This window comes from Garra rufa, chromosome 9 (assembly GCF_049309525.1).
Source record: "Garra rufa chromosome 9, GarRuf1.0, whole genome shotgun sequence".
Taxonomy (NCBI): Eukaryota; Metazoa; Chordata; class Actinopteri; order Cypriniformes; family Cyprinidae; genus Garra; species Garra rufa.
This window is the reverse complement of record NC_133369.1, coordinates 5,686,264-5,711,832: the sequence shown is the minus strand read 5'-3', so window position 1 is coordinate 5,711,832 and position 25,569 is coordinate 5,686,264. Positions and strand designations below refer to the sequence as shown.

Genomic DNA, 25,569 nt, shown 5'->3' with positions numbered 1-25,569 from the left:
ACATCTTACTTTCTGCATTCATTTAATATTCACTTTTTAGTTTAATATATACATGTAGTGGCCATTTTAACATTTCTTTCTTTCTTTCAACCATTTGAATTGTCTTTTTTCCATTTTGTATTTACTGAATATTTTCATTGAATATATATATAGTAGAAAATTACATGAAATACACAAGTATAGTGACCATTTTAACATTACACCTTTCCTAGCCTATTTTTTAGAAGATAATTACTATATTTTAGGAGTCGGCTGCAATGCAAAAGAAAAACATTTAACATTTATGAGAACATAATCACATAATCCATATTCATGAGTCAAGCTAACAAAGTTGAATAACTTCTCACTTAATATCTTTATAACTAATGCCATAAAATATGTTCAATTTTACTGATTTTGTTTGGTGCATATTTTGAGAGAGGAAAAACAAGTACTACAAGAATCATTAATGCATTGGTTATAGAACTGGAACCATTAAATGCCTTATGATTCCCATTCCTAATACAAAGTATGGTCAAATCCTAGTTTTAGGACAGGAAAAGAGGAAAAAGGAGCTCTAGTGTGTGTTCCAGCAGCCGAGTCCTGGCACACTTACAAACGTGATGCCGTAATCTCCAGGCCAGTGTGTGGCAGCACCTTTCATTTCCACAGGATTACCCAACACACACACACACACACACACACACACACAAACGGAGCAGGAGCCAGAGCCACACCAGAGCGCTGCATGGCAAAGATAACTCAGCATTTCTGTTGTCCCATGTTCCTGCTCCTCCCAAAAGCCATGTAAAGCCCCAGAGAGCGAGCGAGAGCGGCTCATCACAGCTCACCTTGTTCCTCTGCCACGTTTATTGTCGCATTTTGTTTTATTTGCTCGCGTAGGGATTTGAGTCCCGTTCCTGCTGTGATGTCTGTAGCCTGACGCGCTTCAAACGCGCACACACCTTATCGCAGCCATTAAGCGCCCTATCGTAAAATAATCCTCAATCAAACATCTGCGGATAAAACGGCAAACAAATCCCACTGAGCCAAAAAAACGAGCCACCAAAAAAAAAAAAAAATCAACGTGCAACCAAATGGTAAAAAGTCAACAGAGGTATTAGCATTAATGCTGTTGCATTATAGAACAAAAACACTACAATAAACACTTTTGCAATGGACAGCCACACAGATAGTGTAATGCTCTCTGGGCCTTGAAGACCTGAAAAAGCGTTTGTATTTGTCCAATTGCATTTCTTCCACTGTCTTAGCATAAACAGTAAGCGCTCGCAGAGAGTCGGCCTGGATACGGGAACGTTATTAGGATTTGTTTGGGCAATTCTGGCAAACGCTAAAGGATAATGCGTATTATTGGGGAATATGTACAACTAAAATGGACTATAGCTTGGATAGTGCTGGTAAAAGTGAATTGCACAGAGGTTGCGCTTCATTTGTTGCCAGTTGCTTTATTAGGCATCAATTTTGTTTTAAAGTTCTTTCTAAAATCATTATGAGAAATAATAATGACTAACGAGTCCATAGTTGATGTATAGTAAGAGTAAAGAGCTATGGAAATGCGGAGTGACTTTAATAAGAAGTGTCTGAACTCATAAAGAGATCTTTTGACTTTAGTATCTTGGTAAAACGAAGGACAGATTGAGAAATTCATACAATCACCTTTAAAGCTCTTTTTTTCTTTTTGTTTTATTATTAAAAAAATGTTATGGGTACTGTATGAATCTCCAAAAAATGAAAAAATAAATAAAATGCATTAAAAAATAAAAACCCAGGTCAAAAATAAAATAAAATAAAATAAAATAAAATAGCGTAAGCCTAATTTTCTTTAAGCCACATTTCACATAAAAAAAAAATTACAATAAAAAAAAAAATAAAATAAAATAAGAAATTGTTAGGCTAATTTTCTATAAGCAAAATTTATAAATCACATTTCACATAAAATAATATTTATAAAATATTTTATAAAAAAAATAAAATAAAGCTTGATTTTTAAAAAATTAACTAAATTAAAATAATCTTAAGCTTAATTTTCATTAAAACTAATTTCTTTTTCTGAAATATGACAAATTACGATCACATTTCACATAAAATATAATAAATTTTAAATAGTTTATTTTATTTTATTTAACAAAGATATATACATATATATATATATATATATATTGACACACATATATATATATATATATATATATATATATTTTTTAATTAAGCCAAATTTAATAACAAACATGACAAATACATTAAATAATTTTTAAGTAAAATAAAATAAAGTAATCTTAAGCTTAATTTTAATTAAAACAAATTTATTTTCTTTTTTCTGAAATCTGAAAAATGTTACATTTCACAAAATAATAATTCTAAAATAGTTTATTTTATTAAAAAATGAAATACATTTAAAAAAAAAAAATAATAATCTTAAACTCAATTTTCTAAAAAAACCAAAAAACAAATTTTATATTTTTTTTCTGAAATATGAAAAATGTATTTAAAAAAATCATATTTCACATAAAAAATATAATATAATATAATATAAAATAGTTTATTTTATTAAAAAAAATCAAATCTAAAATAAAACACAATAAAATAAAATTTGTAAGCCAAATTTACAGTCACATTTCACATAAAATAATTAATTTTTTAAAATAGTTAATTTAAAATAAAATTAAATAAATAATTAAACCGAATGCAAGGACAAATGTCACAAAAAAGTATTTGTTTTTAATAAAATAAAATAATCTTAAGCTTAATTTTCTTTAAAGAAATTTACTTTTTTCTGAAATATGACCTTAAATGTTTTTGATAGATTTTGCATGAGACTCACCCATTTACAGCTCAACTTTATAAGATTATGTATTCTCCCCAAACATCGCTAAAGGCCATGGACAGGTCAAGTGGTACATGATGAGAGGGTCCAGGCGGGCAGCCCACCAGAGCCTCCATTGTGTTCGAGGTATAAATAGCAATGGTACATTCTGATAAAAATATTTCTCCTGCGCACAATGGCTGAATTCATGCGTAAGATTCACCCAACTAAGCAGGATACGGTGTGTCTATGCGTGTGAGGGCTGAGCGGTCACAAGCTGCCAATGAGACAAGCACAGGACGCTACTGTGAGAGAACAGCGTGGTGTTTATGTCCCTCGCCCGGTCCCAGATGCCAGCGGACACATTAATAACCTTGGGACTGAGTTCAGGAGCCCCAGACAGTTGCGCTTTTCCACATCACAGTCACATGGCACCATCAACACCTTTTTATTATCTCATTTGCTCCTTATCGTCCCCTCCGCTCACCCCGCTCTGCCAGGCCTCAGACTCCTGAGACGATACCCGTCTCAAATTGCTTGGACCTTGATGTCGCCACCGGTCCCGAATCGGCCAACAGCTCCCAGGCATCACTGGGCCACATCCCAGTTTGTATACGCACTAAATGTGTGTACTTGTAGCGATCATCAAGAAAATATAGAGATTAGTATATGAGATAAGTATTTGCCAAGGTTACAAACTACCCATATAATTACAAACTAAACAAAATTGAAGTATTTTAGGAGTTTAAATGTAAGACTTACCCGAAAACTAATGACATTTTATCTGGTAAGCACTCTTGGTGAGGGTACAAGCATTAAACGGCATCTGAGTAGATCAATTTGCACTAAATACCACCAATAAAACTAGAAAATGAAAGAAAAGATTTGAGGAAGATATTTTTTTTTTATTTTATAAACAAACAACAAACTAAACTAAACAGTTGAACAGAATTTGATGAACAATATAAAAACTAAACACTGAGCAACAAAATTATCTAATTTACATTAAAGTATTTAATTTATTTTATTTAAATAAATAAATATAAATTAATTATTAGTAAACACAAATAATTTAATAGTTAATCGAATGTGATGAACAATATTAATGTAAGCATTTAGCATCAAAATAATTTAATTTCTTGAAAATAATTAATAATTTGAATTTAAATTATTTGGAGTATTTAATTTAATGATTTAAGTTACATATATAATTAAAAACAAAGGCATATATATTAAACATTTTTTGTTTATTTTTATTTGAACTGTGTATTATTTTTTCATACATTTTTGTACATTTATATACATACTGTATGTATATAACATTTATTAAATACTGTATACACACTTTTTATAAATAAAAAATATGCATTTTTTCTTTTATTTAATTAATTTATTTACTTATTTATAAATACGAAATATTTAACAGCTAAATAGAATGTGAGTAACAATGCTTAACTCATCATTTAGCAAGAAAACACATTTTTAAAATTTTTATTAAAATAATTACATTTCTAGTTTTAATTTAGTCAAAAATTTTATATTAAATTTTATTAATTTATATACATATATATATATATATATATTTTTTTTTTTTTTTTTTTTTTTTTTATTGCTCATTTGAATTTTATTTAAATTCCTCATTTGAGCTTTATTCACAACTTTTAGAATTTATTTTTCCTGTATAGTGCCCACAGTTGACGAATAGTATACCTCTGGTCATATCATTAAAGTTTTGGGATGTGCTAATCCTAATTTCGCTTCCTACATACTACTATATAAATGATGATGTCTGATCAACTGGTCACGGCTGTCTCCAGATCAGCGCTCTGCCCTCTACGCCATGGTTGCTCGCTTATCAGTCATCACATCGTTGGCTGCGGTTCTCAAACAAGTCAGCAAGTTTCGATGGAGATACGGCCCCTATAGAACTAAGGGCGTACCCGGACTCCTCTATTAAACAAGCACACAAACTCACGCGGACGCCTGTCAAAAACCGCAGTCTGGGGGCAGATGTTAAAGAACGATTCTTTCGTTTTTCGCTCTTTTCCATTGTTTTTAAATAAAGATGCTAATCCATTGTTATGGCTTCAGTCTCGAGCGCGTTGAAGTAAAAACAAAAGCGAGAAACAAACATCTTGATGTCAGGCAGAGGGCTGCAGTGTTCAACAGACAAAGCATTATTGTTTCCTGCTCTACCGCCCCTCCTGAATCTGGCACCGGCTCAGCTTTGGCAGACAGTGTCATGCAGATCAATTCAAAAGATAATACAGTATGTTCAAACCTGTTTTCGTCTGCGCGCCGGGCCCTAAGAGCGAACGTGTGTGGGGTTTGCGGATGTACGAGCGAAAGGAATTGGACCCGCCGCATGCGCGTCAAGTCCATCTGTTGGCTGAAATATATTAATGCGCTCGCACAGCATATGCGAATCTTCTGCAACAATAAGCAAAAAAAAAAAAAGAAAAAAAAAAAAGGGGGCCAAAAATAGGCCGGGAACGGACTGCCTTTTTGGATATCTTACTATGCAAATAGATCTGCTCCCAGTATTTATTCAAATGGTCTTGGCATGGAGGAAGAGAAAATGAGGCCAGTGCCCCAGATGAACTCTAAACACACAGAAACGCATCCGTTCTCCACAGATGTGGTCAAGAAAATACTCTTACTACTACCTTCATCCTCGGGCTACAAACATATTTAAGATGAGAATGCAATGCACACACTAACAAACCTCCACACTCAAGGGGGCGATAGAGAGAGTTGCCTTTAGGCAATTAACAGTTTCCATAAGCATATTAAAACAAAAATAACAGGAGGAGTAGAGTAAACTGACTAAAGTAAGATGTTATTCAGAGAATTTATTGTGTAGCACGTTCACCATATATGTAATGCTATAGAGCGACGTGTTCTGTCTTGTCTTGTGTGATTGCAACATGAAAACGTATAGCGCTGTTTTTATGAAAAATTTCCCTCGGGCATCAATAACGCCTGTCTGTTTGTCTGTCTATCTATCTATCTAAAGATCTCTAACCAGAGACAAAAGGCTTTTTACAGTACGTGAAGAAAACCTGCTTAACAACATGCATGACGCCATTAATGTGTTCATTAATGTGTGAAGTTATAATACATGTTGGCCCCAAAAAGTATTTGGACGCTTGAGCTACATTTCAGAAATGCATTGCATTAGAAAATAATAATGTAATGTATATAAGCAAGTGTTGTTTATTATAAATAGTTTGCACTTTAAGTAAATCACTTGCTAAAGCCGATAAAACAACAGAAATGCTTTTTTAGCAGATGATTAAAGGATAGTGAACAAACATACACTGGCTGTATTTGATTGCAAATCACTTGGGATTGGAAATTGAGAAATGTCAAGAAACAAAAAACTAAATGGAAATTTAAAAAACAAACCCCAAATTTAATAAATAACCCAAATAAAAGAAATCTCTTTTTATAAGACTTTGCTTGTACCCTTTCCACTTAAAAATAGAGGCATTTCAAAAACCACAGCGCTTGAATCATGATCCAACAACAACAACAAAAAAAAACACTATGTATAAATATGTGCACAATGGTTGATGGTTTTTTGTTATTTGCTATTCTATTTAAAATACATTAAAATAAATTATTACAAACAAAAAATTTTCATGTGTTTGTGTGCATTCAGTTTATAAACATTCTAATATTTATTTATTTAAACATTTTCTCATTGGAATTTTATTCTTACATTTTTTCTTGATGAGCAGGTTTTATTCTAAATTAGATTGTATAATTACGAAATCTGAAGCAAAAATATAATGGTCTGACTTTAGTTTTGTAAAACTGCACTACAAAATACATGCATGAAAACAAAAACAGCAGATGAGCTGAATAAAAACAAATTCACTTTCTGACAGCAGGTGGCGCTTATGGAACGGCGGCAATATAGTGTTTCCTGGGTTTGTAAACAATCACCGCTTTAATATGTATTCTATAGTGGCAAGAAGAAAACAAGGCAATACCCCTAAGAGACACATTCATATAAACTCCTACCCTCAAATGTAACGCAATTCGTTTAACGTCTCAACCGATTTAAGATTTTCATCCGGCTTGGGGTGCTTTGTTACATAACTATAAATCACATTCATGACCCTGGACCACAAAACCAGTCTTAAGTAGCAGGGGTATATTTGTAGCAATAGCTAAAAATACATTGTATGGGTCAAAATTATCGATTTTTCTTTTTAATGCCAAAAATCATTAGGATATTAAGTAAAGATCATGTTCTATGAAGATATTTTGTAAATTTCCTAAATTTTTGATGAGTAATATGCATTGCTAAGAACTTTATTTGGACAACTTTAAAGAGATTTTTTTTTTTTGCATCCTCAGATTCCAGATTTTCAAATAATTGTATCTCGGCTAAATATTGTCCTATACAAACCATACATCAATGGAAACTTATTTATTCAGCTTTTAGATAAAAAATTGACACTTATGACTGGTTTTGTTGTCCAGGGTCACATTTGCTTGGTATTTAGTCAAAAATTGTGCAAGTCTGCAATGTCTTCTCTGATATAGTAAATAAAAGAAATGGCTTAACTGACAAACACCTGCCCCAAAACAACTATAAACACCCTGAAACAACTTTATCTACAAAATTGTGCAAGGATAAAGCAGATCTGGTGGCCCGCAAATAGGTTAACATTTCCTAGAGACCTAAAGGAAAACAAGAAACAACCCCAACATAGAGTGTAAGTAGGTTGATCGCAACATAATTCAAACAAAGAGCCTGCAAGGAGCCCTCGACACACGAGCAACCTATGAGAAAACGCTAGTCCATCAATTATAAGCGTGTGATTGAGATTTAATTCAAAGCTGGAGTTTAATTGCTAATATCAGAGAGTAATTAAGCAGATAAATCATGCCTGATCTTATTGAATTATAGATTAAAACTGCATAAAACCTGCAAATTGTACATGTCAGCTCCAACAGCACTCTTAATTAACACAAGTTTGCTTTAAAACGGCAAAAATATATCAAGCCGTTAAGTTTTACGACAGAGGCTTTTGAAGCGTTTGATGATGTTTGATGAATTGTTTTATTGCGCAGGGTCAGAGTGTCTTTTTTTGATATAGCAATGAATATTTAATGGTTGAACACTGAATGAGATGTATAACAATTTAGTCTTTTTCCAATATATACACAAAAGAAATGTCCTTCAAAAATGCACCTTTTGTTTTCAATGCTTAAATGAAAGTCGTGAGGAGAGTAAAAGAAACCAAGCGTGCACAAGCATTGGTCAATAATGGAACAAATAAACAGGTGTCAACTAATTTATCCGGTCACTAATGTCTAAAAAGTTGCATAAAACTTAAGAGGAAGAGAGCAAAGAAGGGGAAGGCGCAGAGCAGGTCCGGTCTGCCTCTGTACGCCGTGGGCGAGCGGCGAGCAGAGCGGCTTCTGCGGCAGCCATTGGCTGCAGTTAAATTGAAATATTTCGCAGCGTGTGTCAGAAGCATGCAGAATGGTAATTATGACAGATCTGATTAAGCGGGCGAGTCGGGGGCCGGGCGAGGCGGCTCCGGGCTGCAGGTGCGACCTTGTGCATTCCTGCGTGTGTAAATAAAATTAATTACAAGCATGGGGGCGCGCGGCGCGTGACATCGCTACGTGCGGGGAGTCCCACGGGGGGGACCCTAATGGAATATTTTCCCGGAGTCTAATAATACAGTTGGTATTGACTTGAGGTAATTAGGGGGATCATTAAAGCCGCTTTTCCCGGCGTATTTGCCTGCCTGATCAGATTAGCGAGAATGGGCCTCAGAACAAGCCCTGTGTGGTCTGACAGAGGAGAGCGCGAGAAACCGGGCCACCTCTAACGCTACCTTACGTGCCGAGGAGAGAGAGACAGAAAGAGAGAGAGAGCGAGAGAGAGCAAACAGATGGAGAACAAGCCGGAGAAGCAGAAGATGGTCAACGGACGCGTTAAACGACAAGGAAAAAGGTTCGTTCGGAGGCGCGCGGCTGCGATAAATCATACGCGGAATTAATTTCCCAGACATCTGGGTCTCTGGTTCACGAATATTGTGTCTTTAATAATACAGGGGAACTGCAGCTGTTTCCCAGGCAACCTAATAACCAGGCAGCCAGATAAATAAATAAATCAATTAATAAACAGTCATGGCCCTATTTCCGCTCTCACAGGCCCGCCGCTCCCATCTGCCTCGCACACGCCCCTGGGAGGCAGCGAATTCATAACCGTAAACAAACAACTCTTCAAAATGAAGCACGATAATGAAAAATATATATTCTCTGTAAAATTATAGGGGATGTCGGAACAGGAAAAGGAGTGTAATTTCGTTTGCATCCGGCTTTGTGAAAGTAAATGCAGATGCATGATGGCAGACGATGCGTCTAGACCTGGTCTGGAAATATAGGCTAAATAATGTGATTTAGGCCACACCTGCTCCTCCGAGGCTCCGCCCACAGGAACAACTATTATGAAATGAACAGCAAGTAAGATTATAGTTTACATCATGACCTATTTGCTAGTCAAAGACAGGTGGTATTAGGGGGAGGGAAGGTCTTAATCTCATTTTACTAGACAAAAATCTGCTCGACACCCCTGAGTGCAGGTTGATGTCATCAATATTGTTTGTCTGTTTTTTGCTGTTACTTAGACTGCAGGTCTATGAAACAATAAATTTCATATAAACAATGAAATTACAGCAAATAAGCAAAAAAAACAAAAAAAAAACACTTATTTTACACAATATTCAAATAAAATTCACATTTAAAAAAAAAAAAAAAAAAAGAAGAAAGTTTTAATAAATAATATCAAAATTTATTGGTCCGATTGATAGGCCAGGTCGACATATATTAGTTTATTACTAGTGTAAATGTTTCAATGAATGTAGCATTTACAGCAAATAAGCTACAAAAAAAACACTTATCTTACACAGTATTCAAACAAAATTCAATTTTTTTTATATTTAAAAAAAAAAGAAAAAGTTAATAAATGATATCAAAATTTATTGGTCCGATTGATAGGCCAGGTCGACATACATTAGTTTATTACTAGTGTAAATGTTTGAATAAATGTAGCTTCCTTAAAAAATAAATAAATAAATAAATAAATATATATATTTAATTTATAGAATAAATGTATATATATAAATATTTTTATAAATGTATTGCTTTTGTAATGCTTATTTAAATAATGTTTACATATCTGTATTTTTTTTTTTATAATTGTTAACTGGCCAAAATTTTATAATTTGTGTAGTGGTAGTATTTTTGATGGCTGCTATCAATCTAAACTGTATAATGCTGATATTTTATTAAAAAAAATTTAGAAACTGGGAAATAAATAAATAAATAAACAAACTAAAAATGGTAAAAAAAATTTTATTAAATTCCAAAAATACTTGAAACAAATTATGATTAGAATGTTTAATAAATGCTGGGTTGATTATGTTGGCAAGGCTGTGAAACAATTAGGACATACCAAACCTGTTAAATCAACCAACAAAACAGCCTCAAAATAGCTGATTATCTGCAAATAGGCGATATATCGGTTGACCACCAGTTGAAATTACAATTGCAATTTTGTATTGATGTACACTGTCTACCCTGCACATTTTTAACATCTCTCTCACTTTTTGCCGACCCACTGTTCCCCCCAGAGAGCAGCGAGCCAGGCGCTCAGTGACAGATGGCACAGCCTCCTCTACCCCCCTTCATACACACACCGGCCTATCGCCTGCCCCCCTGTACTGCGGCAGATCACTGACATTCTGTCTCATTAGAGCCCTGCTAATTACCACAGCCTCTTCCAGGAGTGAGCGAGAGACATATAGACACACAGAGAGAGAGAGAGAGAGTCAGGTCACTCTAAGGGAATGGCTCTGGGTTTTAAAGGGCTTGTCATCTGACAACAGGGGCCGTGATTGTATTCACCATCAGAGGGTGTCAGCACAACTCCCATAATGCCCTTCTTCTCTCTATTCTCCCAGCCCCAGCAGAGTTCTGTGAATGGCAGTTCAGCACTGTCATGTCTGTATTAGTGGTGTTGACTCAGTCATACGTCACTTTCACTATAGCTCATATTTACAGTTAGGGACTTCAACAAACCCCTAAATCTACTCAATATGAAATCAAAACTGATCCTATTTACGTATTATTACGTGTTCCTGGCATTATTGTAAATGATTCATCAGTGCACATTATTCCATATTATCTGTTAAATATTTGTGTGTGTGTGTGTGTGTGTGTGTGTGTGTTTGAATTATTAATTTTTAAATATTTTTTATGATAATTATATCAAATTATTTTATATTCGAATACATTATTAGAAGTAATAATGATTATTAAATGCTAAATCAACATTATACTTGGAATAAACTACCATTCAAAATCCGTTGAAAATAACATATCATGGTTTATTAGGCTGTAATATTGTAATATTACGCTGTTTTCAACATTGGCAATAATTTAAAAATGTTTCTTGAGTAGCAAATCAGCATATTAAAATGATTTCTGAAGGATTATGTGACTCTGAAAACTGTAGTAATAGTTGTTAAAAATTCAGCTTTGCATCAAAGGAATAAATTACATTTTAAAACATATTCTAATAGAAAGCGGTTATTTTAAATTGTAATATTATTTCATAATTTTACTGTATTTTCGGGCAAATAAATGCAGCCTTGGTGAGCATAAAAGCCTTCTTTTAAAAACAAACAGGAAAAAAAACCGTATCTTTACTATCTTAAAAAATACGTTATCTTTACTATCTTAATTTGAATTATTTTATATTTTAATACATTATTAGAATTAACAATGATTATTAAATGATGATTAAATAAAAATTTTACTTGGTACACACTACCATTCAATTAAACTGATCAAAAGTGACAGTACAGCATATATATATATATATATATTTTTTTTTTTTTTTTTTTAATCAAAGAGTTCTGAAAATAATGCATTATGGTTTCAGAAACAGAAATATTAAGCTGTTTTCAACATTGACAATAATTCTTTTTTTTTTTAAGTTTCTTGAGCAACAAATCAGCATATTAATGCTTATGTGACACTGAAGACTGGAGTAAAAGTTGCTAAAATTTCTGCTTTGCATCACAGAAATAAATTACATTTTAAAACATATTCTAATAGAAAGCGGTTATTTTAAATTGTAATATTATTTCATAATTTTACTGTATTTTCGGGGCAAATAAATGCAGCATTGGTAAGCATAAAAGTCTTCTTAAAAAAAAAAAAATAAATTAAATTAACTATCTTAAAAAATACCATATCTTTTCTATTTATCAAAGAATCCTGAAAATAATGTATCAAGGTTTCAAAAATGTTAAGCTGTTTTCAACATTGACAAAAATTAATAATCAGCATATTAGAATGATTTCTGAAGGATCATGTGACACTGAAGACTGGAGTAATAGTTGCTAAAAATTCAGCTTCGCATCACAGGAATAAATGACATTTTAAAAACATATTCTAATAGAAAGAGGTTATTTTTAAATTGTAATAATATTTCACAATATTACTGTTTTTACTGTATTATTGGATAAATAAATGCAGCCTGGGTGAGCGTAAAAGACAGAAATGTATTATATTGTAAAAGAAAAATCTGATTTGAACAGCACTTCATGTTGACCTTAAACTTAAGTTCATAAATTGTGCCATATGAATGATACCTTAAATGACAAAACAGACAAAAATATCCTGCACTGAAGGAGAGAAGAACGGAAATTCACCACTAGGAACCACAACAGCTTGCGTTTCACCTCCAAAATGTCACGCTTTCACAAACTCTACATTGGACGTCAACGAGAGCGCGCAAATAAACAGTTTATATGTTTCTTTTTCAGTTTACAAGCTGCAAAAACGCTGGTTTTTCTGTGGTGCAGGAGGAGAAATTAATTGAAATGCTACTCGGAATATGAAAGTGCCACCAAATAGATAAAGCCTGGCACTCACGTCCTGTATGGATGTGTGCCCAGAGAGGGGGACGGCATGGCTCTGATCCAGTGCCCATCCCCCAATAAACAGCACACACACACACATTTGCACCACAGCCGTACACATGGCCACATGAGTAAGCAGGTACACACTCTCTCTCACACACACACACACACACAGACATGCGACGGTTCTCTTTAACCCCCTCGAACTACTGTTTACGGCTTTGAAAGCCCAGGGGATGAGCGCTGCGCCTCCCCCTCAACACCTCCCATCTCCATGGCTCTCGTCGAGGGCAGAGCTGGGCCGAGCCTGGAGCCCCGTGGCTGCGGAAGCCAAACCCACGGCCTGTGCCAGATCTCTAGCGTGTGCTGCGGCCAGTGCTGCTGCAGTCTACCTCCGCCACGCACGAGGATTCCTGCACTGATGGACGCGCCAATTAATCCGACACGCCACGGAAGATAACCATACGGCAAAACGCCTCCCACCACACTCCGTCCAGGACCCCGAGGTCCTTCAGCCAGGCAGGGGGCGAGAGGGACAGACACAAACAAACACACACACACACACACACACACACACACTTTTGGGCTCTACTTTATAATTTGAGTCCATTTGTTGACATTAGTTAACTGTATTTGAAGTAATTATGAAAAATACTTTGAAAGCATTTATTAATCTTAAAATCAAAAGTTGTATCTGTTAATATTATTTCATGGACTTTAGCTAACATTAGGGCAATAAAAAAAAAACTGATAGCTGGTTTTATTTAGTTTTTTTCCCCCCAAATGTATTTTTATTTTATTTTTTGCTTTGTTTTCGGTTTAAATTTTTTCTAAATTCTGTGTTTTATTATTTAATGCAAATTTATTCATTTTAAAATCAAAAGTTGTATCTGTTAATATTATTTCATGGACTTTAGCTAACATTAAAATGTAAAATCAGATAGCTGGTTTTATTTAGTTTTTTTCCCCCAAATGTATTTTTTATTTAATTTTTTGCCTTGTAAATGTATATCAAATGCAATTCTGATTAATCAAATAAAATGAGGAAGTCAGTTTATTTTTTCCCAAAATTTGTTTTATTTTTTTTCCCAAATTCTGTGTTTTCGGTTTAAATGTTTTCTAAATCCTGTGTTTTTTTATTTAATACAAATTTATTATTAAAAACAGTGGTAATCATATGAATGCATAAAACTTTAACAATTAATTGATATTTTAAAATGTAATCAAATAAAATAATATTTTTCCAAAAATTTGTTTTATTTTTTTCTCAAATTCTGTGTTTTTGCTTTAATTTTTTTTTCTAAATTCTGTGTTTTATGATTGAATACAAATTCATTATTAAAAACAGTGGTAATCATATGAATGCATAAAACTTTAACGATTAATTGATATTTTAAAATGTAATCAAATAAAAAAAAATTTTTTTCTCCCTCAAATTCAGTTTTATTTTTTCCCAAGTTCTGTGTTTTCGGTTTCAATGTTTTCTGAAATTCTGTGTTTTATGATTTAATGCAACTTTATTATTAAAAACAGTGGTAATTATATGAATGCATAAAACTTAATTTTAAATGATATTTTTACTTTTTTTCCCCTCCCTTAAATTGTTTTCAATTTTTATTTATTTGTTTTAATTCTGTTTAATTCTGTCAAAATACCAGTAATCATATTAATGCATAAAACTTTAAAAATTTTAATTGCTCTTTTAAAATCCTTTGAAATCATAAAATCTGGTTTTATTTTTTCCCCCAAATTCTGTTTTCCATTTACATTTTTCTGAATTCTGCATTTATGATTTAATACAAATATATTAATCGAAAACAGAGATAATCTGATTAATGTATAAAATTGTAACAATTTAATTGATATTTTAAAATGCAATCAAATTAAATTATGATTAATCAAATGAAACATATATTTTTTAAATGGTCAATTTTTTAATTGTATAAATTAAGGTGTTGTTATAACTAAGGTGTTGTGAGAAGTACATTCCACTGTACAATATATTTCTGTTATAATTTCTTCAAATTAAGCCAAACTTTTATTTTGGCAGATTGTGGTGAAAACTTCTGAGTTTTACTTAATGCATTAACTAACACTAACTAACAGGAACTTATTGTAAGTTTTAACCAGTTTGTCACCCTATTTGGTTCAGAAATGATAATTTACTTCAATCAGAAAGTATTTTCTATAGTTTATAACAGGCCAAAGTACTGTAAAGTAATTAATTTCTTTGCTATTTTACATTCTGACAAAAATATTATTTATTTAAAGCAACACTAAGTAACTTTTCCCTCAACGCTCCCTCTACAGGTTGGAAGCGGAATTGTCCATTACCGCTGTCGTAAATAATTTAGCCTGCCGTCGCGTCACATGCACGTTATTTGTTTGGAGGCTATCCAGGACCGGCTTTGGAAATGAAATGTCCAGTGACAAGGTAGAGTATGTTGTATGACTTTATAAAAGTATGAAAACCTTTTGTGAAGCCTGCCGTAAAGCAAGTCGCATTTGTAGTCTCATTTGAACTACAAAACCGCGACCCGACGACCCAAACTTACATAGTGCTGTTATGGCCCATAGAGGGTCGCAAAGCGAATACGAAAGTGCCGTTTCACCCTGTTATGAGTTGATGAACTACTGACACGAGTTCGGAAACACTATTTTAAGGTAAAGACAACTCTTTAGTGTTGACAATTCCGCTTCCAACCTGTAGAGGGAGCGTTGAGGGAAAAGTTACTTAGTGTTGCTTTAATGAATATAATTTTTTTAGCAAGGATGCATTACATTGATCAAAAGTGACATTGAAGACACTCATAATGCTACAAAAAATTCTATTTCAAATACACGCTGTTCTTTTGGACCTTCTATTCAAAGAATTCCAAAAAAAAAAAAAAAAGATCATTGTTTACACAAAAATATTAAGCAGCACAAATGTTTTCAACATAGATAATAAGAAATGTAGCTGTGGCCTGTCGCCTCATAAAATGACAAAACTAGTATTTTCAGGCAAGACTAAGACACTTTTCTTTAATATAAGCATTCAAAATGTGACTGGTCGATCACAATGAAATCGTCCAGTAATTACGGCCGATACCAATTGACTTCAATCGTCACGCCTCAATTGGAAAAGAGTTTCCCCAACGCCAATTACGACACCGCAGCGGCCGTTTCGTAACTACGATCGCTCGGCGTCGGCACCAGCACCGCCAGGCGCTCGGCACCGGCCGGACATTCAGCCAGCGGGCCCCGTGGGCCCCGCGGAGGGGGCTGGGAACAGGAAGGAGGGGGTACCAGCTGCCCGGGGAGCGCACATTACGAGATGGAGCCGGAGATAAGTGCTCTCCCAGGCCCCTTTTTCAGCTGCGTAATTAGCACAGTTCTTATCTGCTGCTCAATTCACATTCACACCAGCCATGAATGGAGCACACAAGCTCAGGCAGGGCTGCAGAGAGAGACAGAGAGGGGGCTCTTTTCTCTCAAACCATCATTTTGCACGAGAATCTTACGCGAATAAATGCCCCGGTTTGTCTTTTCTCTCCTCCACCCTTCTCGGCTTTGAACTCCCTTCGACAAAAACAGTGGTTTGTGCATCAAACTGTAATTTGGTTAAACAAAAGTATCTGGCACCGTAATCAGTGCAATCAGCAAAAACCTGCTGATATTTCTAGATAATTTAGGGCTTTTATTCGCATTTTTCCCCACATCAGATGTAATTGTGAAAATCTTTAAGTGTGCACATAGATATGTGAAACCTTTAATAATGGGGCTCGCCTTGCGTTTCTTTAATTAGTTTTAATAGGCTAAAACAGACGGTAATGTCTCTCACAGAGGCCTGTATTCAGCAGAAGGCTGTTCGCTTTGCCAGATAACGGTGTGGTCGATGCACAGCTGAATTATATAAACACATTTGTTTTATGTTGCAACACTGTCTGCTGTTCGCAAACCCACAATAAAGCGGCGCAAGCCATTACGGGCCTGCGCTACCTGCGAGGCTTAACAAAGCTCTTCTTTTATGCTTTTATCTCGCTATCTGAGCTTTATGTAGACTGTACACAAAAATGTTTGACAATGTTTTGTCAACCAGACAAGCGCTTCAAGCGTGACAGGCTAGTGAAAGTCGGAGTCGAAGCGGGGCGTACCTGGCTCTTTGAGGCGGCGACTTTGGCGAACATGGCCTGGGACACTTTGGCCCTCTTCATCTCCTGCTGGATCTCGTCGTAGATGGACGAGTTGATGTTTAAGACGCAGTTCTCTGATTTACCGTTCCACTCTGAGGTCAGAGGGCTGGGCTTCACCTGAGCAGAGGAGAAATCATGTAACAAGAAAAAAAAAGTTAGACTCCAATTTTAATGCACCTATCAAACAAGACAGTAAAATTTACAATAATAAAAAAAAATATGCATTACTTTACACATCAAAAAATATTTTTAATATTTAATTTTAATAGAAACTATTACTTTTTTTCAGCAAGGTGCTTTAATGACTCAAAGAAACCCCCCAAAATTCCACAAAAATATGAAAGTCATTTGTTTTCAACATTGATAATCAGAAATGTTTTCTGAACGATCATGTGACACTGAAGACTAAATGATGCTGAAAATTCAGCTTTGCATCACAGAAATGTATTAAATCAGAACATTTATGAAAATAGAAACTAGAAATAAAATGCAACCTTGGTTTAGCAGAAGAGACTTCTTCAAAAACATACACTTCTGCTCAAAAGTTTGGGATCAGTAAGATTTTTTTTTTTTTTTTTTTTTTTTTTTTAAAGGCTGTGTTCATTTGATCAAAAATACAGAAACGTTGTAATATTGTAAAATATTATTAGGATGTAAAACAATGTTTTCAATCTATATCTGTAATTAAAGTTGAATTTTCAGTATCATTACTCCAGTCTTCAGTGTCACATGATCCTTCAGAAATCATTCTAATATGCTGATTTATTATCAATGTTGGAAACATTTTATTTTTTTGTAACCTGTGATATTTTTTTCAGTATTCTTTGATCAATAAAAGATTCAAAAGGACAGCATTTATTTAAAATGGAAAGGTTTTCTAACAATATACACTGCTGTTCAAAAGTTTGGGGACATTTTTATTCTTTCTTTTTTTGAAAGAAATTAATAGTTTTCTTAACAAAGGATGTGTTCAATTAATAAAAAGTGATAGCATAGGTTTACATTGTTAGAAAAGATTTATATTTTGAATAAATGCTGTTCTTTTTAACTTGCTATTCATCAAAGAATCCTGAAAAAAAGAATCAAAGGTTCCAAAAAAATATTTGGCATCATTCTAATAATAAATCAGCAAATTAGAATGATTTCTGAAGGATCATGTGACACTGAAGACTGGAGTAACAGCTAATGAAAATTCAGCTTTGCATCACAGGAATAAATTATATTTTAAAATAAATGATTTTTTATTGTAATAACATTTTGCAATTATAAGATATTTTTGATTAAATAAATGCAGCCTTGATGAGCATAAGAGACTTCTTAAAAAAAAAAAAAAAAACATTACAAGTCTTACAGATCCCAAACTTTTGGCCAGTAGTGTATATGAAATAACAATAAAACAACAACAACAACATTTTTAATTATAATTATTACTAATATTTTAAAATGATTAATAATTAAAAAAATACTAATGATATACATGTACATATGTTTATAACCAAGGACAAAACCATGCATCACTTTTTGCATAAAAAAATGTACCATATGTGCACTCACAGGAGAGATGCCCACTGGAATTCTGGGATTCCAGTCTTCTGGTCTCACATTGTTACACTCCTCTCTTCTAGGCTGTGAACACACATACACACAAATGTTTAAAAACATTAGGTTAAAACAACACTTAATCAGACTGATCAGAACACCCTAGTAGCACATGATCAGATTTCCATCACAGCAGCGTTGATTTCCGCAGTAAAACGGCTTGCAAACATGGCCATAACTTTTTTTCCAACATGAAGGGTCTCCAAACTGCCACCGCCGAGCGGGTGAAGAGGCTGTCAGCGGCACCTACAGCAGTCATTTACATGTGAAGCATCAGTGTCTAGGCTGAGTTATTTTGTGACCATATCTAATTATAAAGGGATGAGCGTGCACAAACTTGCACACACTGTCTGACGATCCATTAACGTATGTGGGAAACATACCTTCACATCTGTTTTTATGGGCGTCATAAAAGCCTTGCAGCGCTGCAAGACGTGCCACCCTGCTGATTTACAGCAGAAAATCCTGCGAACATCTCACTCATATCTGTCAGCATCAAGCTGCCATGCATCAAAACACTTTCCTCTACCTGGACCTGAATAAATATTTAATATTTATAATTCATTACATACCAAGAAAGTACTAATAAAAAGTAACATTAATTATAATAAATTAAAATAAAATTTTGTATCACTTAGTATGCTTTTTGCTGCCTATGTAGAATGTTCCAGATCAGTTACTAATTAAGCTCTATATTCAAATGTTTTGAGAATAAAGTCTAAATTACGAGAATAACGTCGAAATGTTTTGAGAATAAAGTTGAAATGTTTTGAGAATAAAGTCGAAATGTTTTGAGAATAAAGTCGAAATTATGAGAATAAATTCAAAATGTTTCAAGTCCGAATTGTGAGAATAAAGTCTAAATGTTTCGAGAATAAAGTTGAAATTCTGGGAATAAAGCTGAAATTATGGGAATAAAGTTAAAATGTTTCAAGAATAAAGTCGAAATGTTTCAAGTCAAAATAATGAGAATAAAGTCTAAATGTTTCGAGAATAAAGTTGAAATTCTGGGAATAAAGCTGAAATTATGGGAATAAAGTTAAAATGTTTCAAGAATAAAGTCGAAATGTTTCAAGTCAAAATAATGAGAATAAAGTCTAAATGTTTCGAGAATAAAGTTGAAATTCTGGGAATAAAGCTGAAATTATGGGAATAAAGTTAAAATGTTTCAAGAATAAAGTCGAAATGTTTCAAGTCAAAATAATGAGAATAAAGTCTAAATGTTTCGAGAATAAAGTTGAAATTCTGGGAATAAAGCTGAAATTATGGGAATAAAGTTAAAATGTTTCAAGAATAAAGTCGAAATGTTTCAAGTCAAAATAATGAGAATAAAGTCTAAATGTTTCGAGAATAAAGTTGAAATTCTGGGAATAAAGCTGAAATTATGGGAATAAAGTTAAAATGTTTCAAGAATAAAGTCGAAATGTTTCAAGTCAAAATAATGAGAATAAAGTCTAAATGTTTCGAGAATAAAGTTGAAATTCTGGGAATAAAGCTGAAATTATGGGAATAAAGTTAAAATGTTTCAAGAATAAAGTCGAAATGTTTCAAGTCAAAATAATGAGAATAAAGTCTAAATGTTTCGAGAATAAAGTTGAAATTCTGGGAATAAAGCTGAAATTATGGGAATAAAGTTAAAATGTTTCAAGAATAAAGTCGAAATGTTTCAAGTCAAAATAATGAGAATAGAGTCTAAATGTTTCGAGAATAAAGTTGAAATTCTGGGAATAAAGCTGAAATTATGGGAATAAAGTTAAAATGTTTCAAGAATAAAGTCGAAATGTTTCAAGTCAAAATAATGAGAATAAAGTCTAAATGTTTCGAGAATAAAGTTGAAATTCTGGGAATAAAGCTGAAATTATGGGAATAAAGTTAAAATGTTTCAAGAATAAAGTCGAAATGTTTCAAGTCAAAATAATGAGAATAAAGTTGAAATGTTTCGAGAATAAAGTTGAAATTACGGGAATAAATTCGAAATTACGAGAATAAAGTAAATGTTTCAAGAATAGTCAAAATGTTTCTAGTCAAAATTATGAGAATAAAGTCTAAATATTTCAAGAATAAAGTCAAAATGTTTCAAATCAAAATAATGAGAATAAAGTTGAAATGTTTCGAGAATAAAGTTGAAATTACGAGAATAAAGTAAATGTTTCAAGAATAGTCAAAATGTTTCTAGTCAAAATTATGAGAATAAAGTCTAAATGTTTCAAATCAAAATAATGAGAATAAAGTCGAAATGTTTCGAGAATAAAGTTGAAATTACGAGAATAAAGTCGAAATTACGAGAATAAAGTAAAAGTTTCAAGAATAGTCAAAATGTTTCAAGTCAAAATTATAAGAATAAAGTCGAAATGTTTTGAGAATAAGGTTGAAATTATGAGAATAAAATCTAAAATTATGAGAATAAGGTCTAAATGTTTCAAGAATAAAGTTGAAATTACGAGAATAAAGTCGAAATGTTTCGAGAATAAAGTTGAAATTACGAGAAAACAGTTGAAATGTTTTGAGAATAAAGTCAAAAAGTTTCAAGCCAACATTACAGGAATAAAGTCGACATGTTTCGAGAATAAAGTTGAAATTACGAGAATAAAGTAAATGTTTCAAGTCAAAATTATGAGAATAAAGTCGAAATGTTTCGAGAATAAAGTTGAAATTATGAGAATAAGGTAGAAATTACGAGAATAAAGTGGAAATGTTTCGAGAATTTAAATTGCAGATAAATTGTAGAAATTAAAGTAATATTTTGAGAGCATAACCTGTATTGCGTGTGCAAATGGCCCCGATTGAGAGCGCCAGGAGAAGTTTCCAGGCCCCGGAATTTATTTGAATATTGTTGCGTCCGAGCGGCCGCTTCTTCTTACTGGGATGAAGATTTTAAGGACTCACAGAAACAGCTTAATATCAAGAATATGATATTTAATAATAATGAGGCTCTATTTCAGTTAGGAGGCTGCCTATGCAGCAAGGAAGCACACTAGGATTTGGAACACAGCCATTATGTGTGTCAAGCAGTGCATCGATATGCCCTTTGATTCAAAATTTCACCAATTTGTACAAATATCATCAGATAATGGAGACTTTTGCCGAGCACTGTTCGAGACTGACGAATTAGGCGCAGTTGCTGAATAATCAGGTTACAGAACCATCTGATAATGGGATCTGAACAGGAAAGCAGCATCTGGTTTGCACACACACACACACACACACAAGGACATGATGCACGCAAGCGCACACACAAATGCGTGCACACTTGAGTGAACACTGATGACATTTCGGTCTTTACACATTCTGTGTGTGTGAGGGAGTTTTTCTCCTGTATAAAAGAGCCTCCTCAGTCCATCACACACAGGAAGGCTTTGTGTCCAATCCACTAAGACACACTCAACTGCGTTTGAAGGAGGCTCTGCATACCTTTCCGGCCCTGCTTCAAGAGTTCGGTGCTCTAGAAGGGCTGGGAGTGAAAGAAATGCTTCCTTAGATCTTTCCTGCACTAAACGCTTCCTCCAAAGTACACATGCATTGATGTACCGACACTTTTGCATTGGTAATTGGCAATAATGGTACGGGATAGTAAAAATAAAGGTGGTGCATTTAATATTTGAATAAAAGTGGGTTCTAAACGCATAAAATGTACAAATGTACAAGCCAAATTTACAATGAGCCAAACACAGGATAAATCAAACCTGTCTTACAAGTTAGCTGAAATATACTGCTTAAATATACAAAAGAGCCATTATATAATTAAGTATACATTCATTTGCATAAAATTGCACAACAGAAATTTGAACACTGGATAAATCCAGTTTCAAAATTGTTTTAATCTGTTGACAGGTTAAAAAAGGTGACATTTGAGTTAAAGATTTATACAGAGAGGTAAAAAAAAAATCTGAAAATATTGCAAACAGCCAGAAACAAACAAACATTTTCACCATGTTTCAAGGCATAAAATGTTGTATGTGTGCATTGTATGCCTAGAAACATAAATAAGAATAAAATTTAATAAATGTTTATTGTATGTACAGTAGGTACTACTGAAGGGGAGATTTCTGGCTCAGTTTGAGAAAAGAACATTTAAAGACATGAATTGTAATTAAAATTTACAGCCGCAAATATATGAAATGTAATAAATAAACATTTAAAATTTATTATCACAGTACATAAGCAAAATAGACTAAAATCTCAAAATTGTGCGCCGTGTTTTAGTGCCATTTAAAAAAAAAATTCTTAAATCCAAAATTATGAGATTAAAGTCAAAATATTTTGAGGATAAAGTCAAAATATTTCAAGAATAAAGTCGAAATGTTTCAAGAAAAAAAATCAAAAATGTTTTGAGAATAAAGTCGAAATGTTTTGAGAAAAAAGTCTAAATTTTTCGGGAATAAAGTCGAAATGTTTTGAAAAAAAAATCTACACGTTTCAAGAATAACGTCTAAATGTTTCAGGAATAAAGTCGAAATGTTTCGGGAATTATTCTTGAAACATTTCGACTTTTTTCTCAAAACATTTCGGCTTAAAGTCGAAATTACAAGAATAAAGTAAAAATTATGAGAATAAAATCAAAATGTTTCGAGAATAAAGTCAAAATGTTTGAAGAATAAAGTCGAAATTACGAGAATAAAGTCTAAATGTTTTGAGAATAAAGTCAAAATGTTTCGAGAATAAAATCTAAATTACGAGAATGAAGTCGAAATGTTTGGAGAATTTAAATCGTTGATAAATTGTAGAAATTAAAGTTGTAACATTTTAAGAGTATAATCTATATTGCATGTTCAGTCTGTTGTAAAATTGACTATTGCCCTCCCCCAAAAAAGGTTTTGCCAGTACTGCCTGACTTTAAGGCATTTGAAAATGCATTGTTTACTCTGATTCTGCATCAATGCATCTGCAGCTAATTGCATGTCAGTCACAATTTGTAAATACAGAGATCTAGTTGTGAGGTTATAATAGTGTCCTTGTGGTTGTGTGTTAGTATAAACCATCATGTGTGAGCTCCTGACCAACATAATACTATAATACACTGTCATTTAAAGCCACAGTGCATCATTTCTAGGCCACTGGCCCAACCAAGTACAACTGGAAAAATAATGACCTTTACCAAACAGGTTTCCCCAGTCTTTCATTACTAGAACAATCTTACTAGTACAAACTCTTCATGTGAGTAAAACTGCTGCAGGTAATTCTGACATTAAAAGTCATTTTTCCAGCAGTTGGTGGGGGTCCTCAGGAATTTAGGCAGTAAATTCTAGTCTGTGCAAAGCAAATGCTCTGACGATGACTGATGAAAAACATACCTTAGCTAATCACTCATTATGTTAGAGAGTGAGAGCACGCTAAATATTTGTGCTGAAACTGAGTCTGAGTGTTTGGTTCCACCTGCATTTACATAAGCATCTATTTCAATTCAACATGACCCCATTTACTTTATTAATGCACGTGTGTGGTCTTACTGTAAATGAATTATCAGTGCATATTGTTCCAAAAAATAAAAAATACATAGAAAATCAGCATTTTTGCTTTGCAAAAAAAATTGCAAAATTCTAAAATATAAATAAATACGACAGAGAACCTATTTAGGTCTGTTAGATTAATGCATAAAACATTTGCCAACAGAGTAAGGAAAATTAACCTAATTCCAAATATATTCACTGTGCATAACTTTTCAGATTCTGTTTCCATTTTAGTTAATGTTTTATTAGCTTTTAGTTTTTATAAAATGTATTTTAATCTATTATATTTAAGCATAAAACATAACATGCCAACAAGAGTAAGAAAATTAATCTAACTCTAGATGCATTCTTTTTTTATATATAAAATATAAATAAACAAGACAGAGAACCTATTTAAATCTGTAAGATTTATGCATAAAACAAGAAAAAAACATTTGCCAACAGAGAAAGAAAAATGAACCTAATCCATGATATATTCTCTCTGTCTTTGTTACTGTAAGTAAAATTCATCCAAATAAACTGATCTCGTTTTAAGCATGCATAGATATTTTAACTGTATGACAACAGAAAAAAAGCTTTTGCAATGCATCAAAGGTTGCAACTCTACAGCACACCGTTTACTCCACAAAGCACAAAAAGGTTTATCTTTTAGTGCCCATTTGTGTGATTGGAGCTTGTTACCTGTACAGGGCGTGTGGGAGGGGTGCTGATGAGGGGCGCGGGGCCCATAGCAGAGGCCGCGGTCAAGCTGCGCTCCCTCTCGTCCTGGTAAATGCGATCGCGCTCCGCTTCCGGTAACTGCAGGAAGTTTTGCATCGCTCGCAGGTTGACCAGGAGCGACTGAGACGCTGTCTTGGGGTCTTCTTCTTTTCTAAGAATCTCAGACAGAAGACCCTGGGAGAGATGCAGAAATAAATGCATCATCCTCTTAGCTTGTGCAACAATTAAAACTTTCTCTGCACTCAACACATGACCTGTCGATAAGCTCCGCCCACTTTAGTTGTCCCATAGAATTTTTTCTTTTCTTTACAAATAAGTTACATTATACAGTAATGTGAGTTAAACTACAAAGACTTCTTAAAGCCAGCAAAAAAAGGACAATGTGACTGCAAGTGGACATAATTGTTTCTAATGTTTCTACAACACACTCATCATGTTTTCTGTTTACTACTATCCAAATAGAAGCAATGATGCATTCAACTGATCAAAACGGGACAGTAAAGACATTTATAATGTTACAAAAAAATTATAAAAATTACATGAAGCATGAAGCAACATCAAATCGGCATATTAAATGATTTCTGAAGGATCACGTGACACTGAAGACTGGAGTAATGACGCTGAAAATTCAGCTATGATTACAGGAATAAATTATATTTTAACATATATTCAAATATTTTCAACTGTAATAATATTTCAAAATTCAACTGAGTAGGAAAATTAATTTAACTCAAGATTTAAATAGGTTTTCTTTCTTGTTTATTTATATTTTATTAAAAAAAATTATATATATATATACATCAATAGAAAGCCTTCATATGATGTATAAATCTCAGTTTTGTAAAATTTTACCTTATGACTGG

General features: G+C 33.3%; 1 protein-coding gene across 3 annotated transcripts in view; it reads right to left on the bottom strand.

The window, feature by feature from the left end:
• Window positions 1-25,569, bottom strand: part of satb1b (SATB homeobox 1b) — a 74,956-nt gene that overhangs the window by 6,670 nt on the left and 42,717 nt on the right. For all 3 annotated transcript variants that reach the window (XM_073847418.1, XM_073847420.1, XM_073847419.1), the window contains exons 9-11: window positions 24,668-24,880; window positions 18,495-18,566; window positions 16,902-17,057 (exon numbers count right to left, since the gene is read on the bottom strand). In XM_073847418.1, the coding sequence (XP_073703519.1) occupies window positions 16,902-17,057; window positions 18,495-18,566; window positions 24,668-24,880 (441 nt within the window). The remainder of the gene's footprint in view (window positions 1-16,901; window positions 17,058-18,494; window positions 18,567-24,667; window positions 24,881-25,569) is intronic.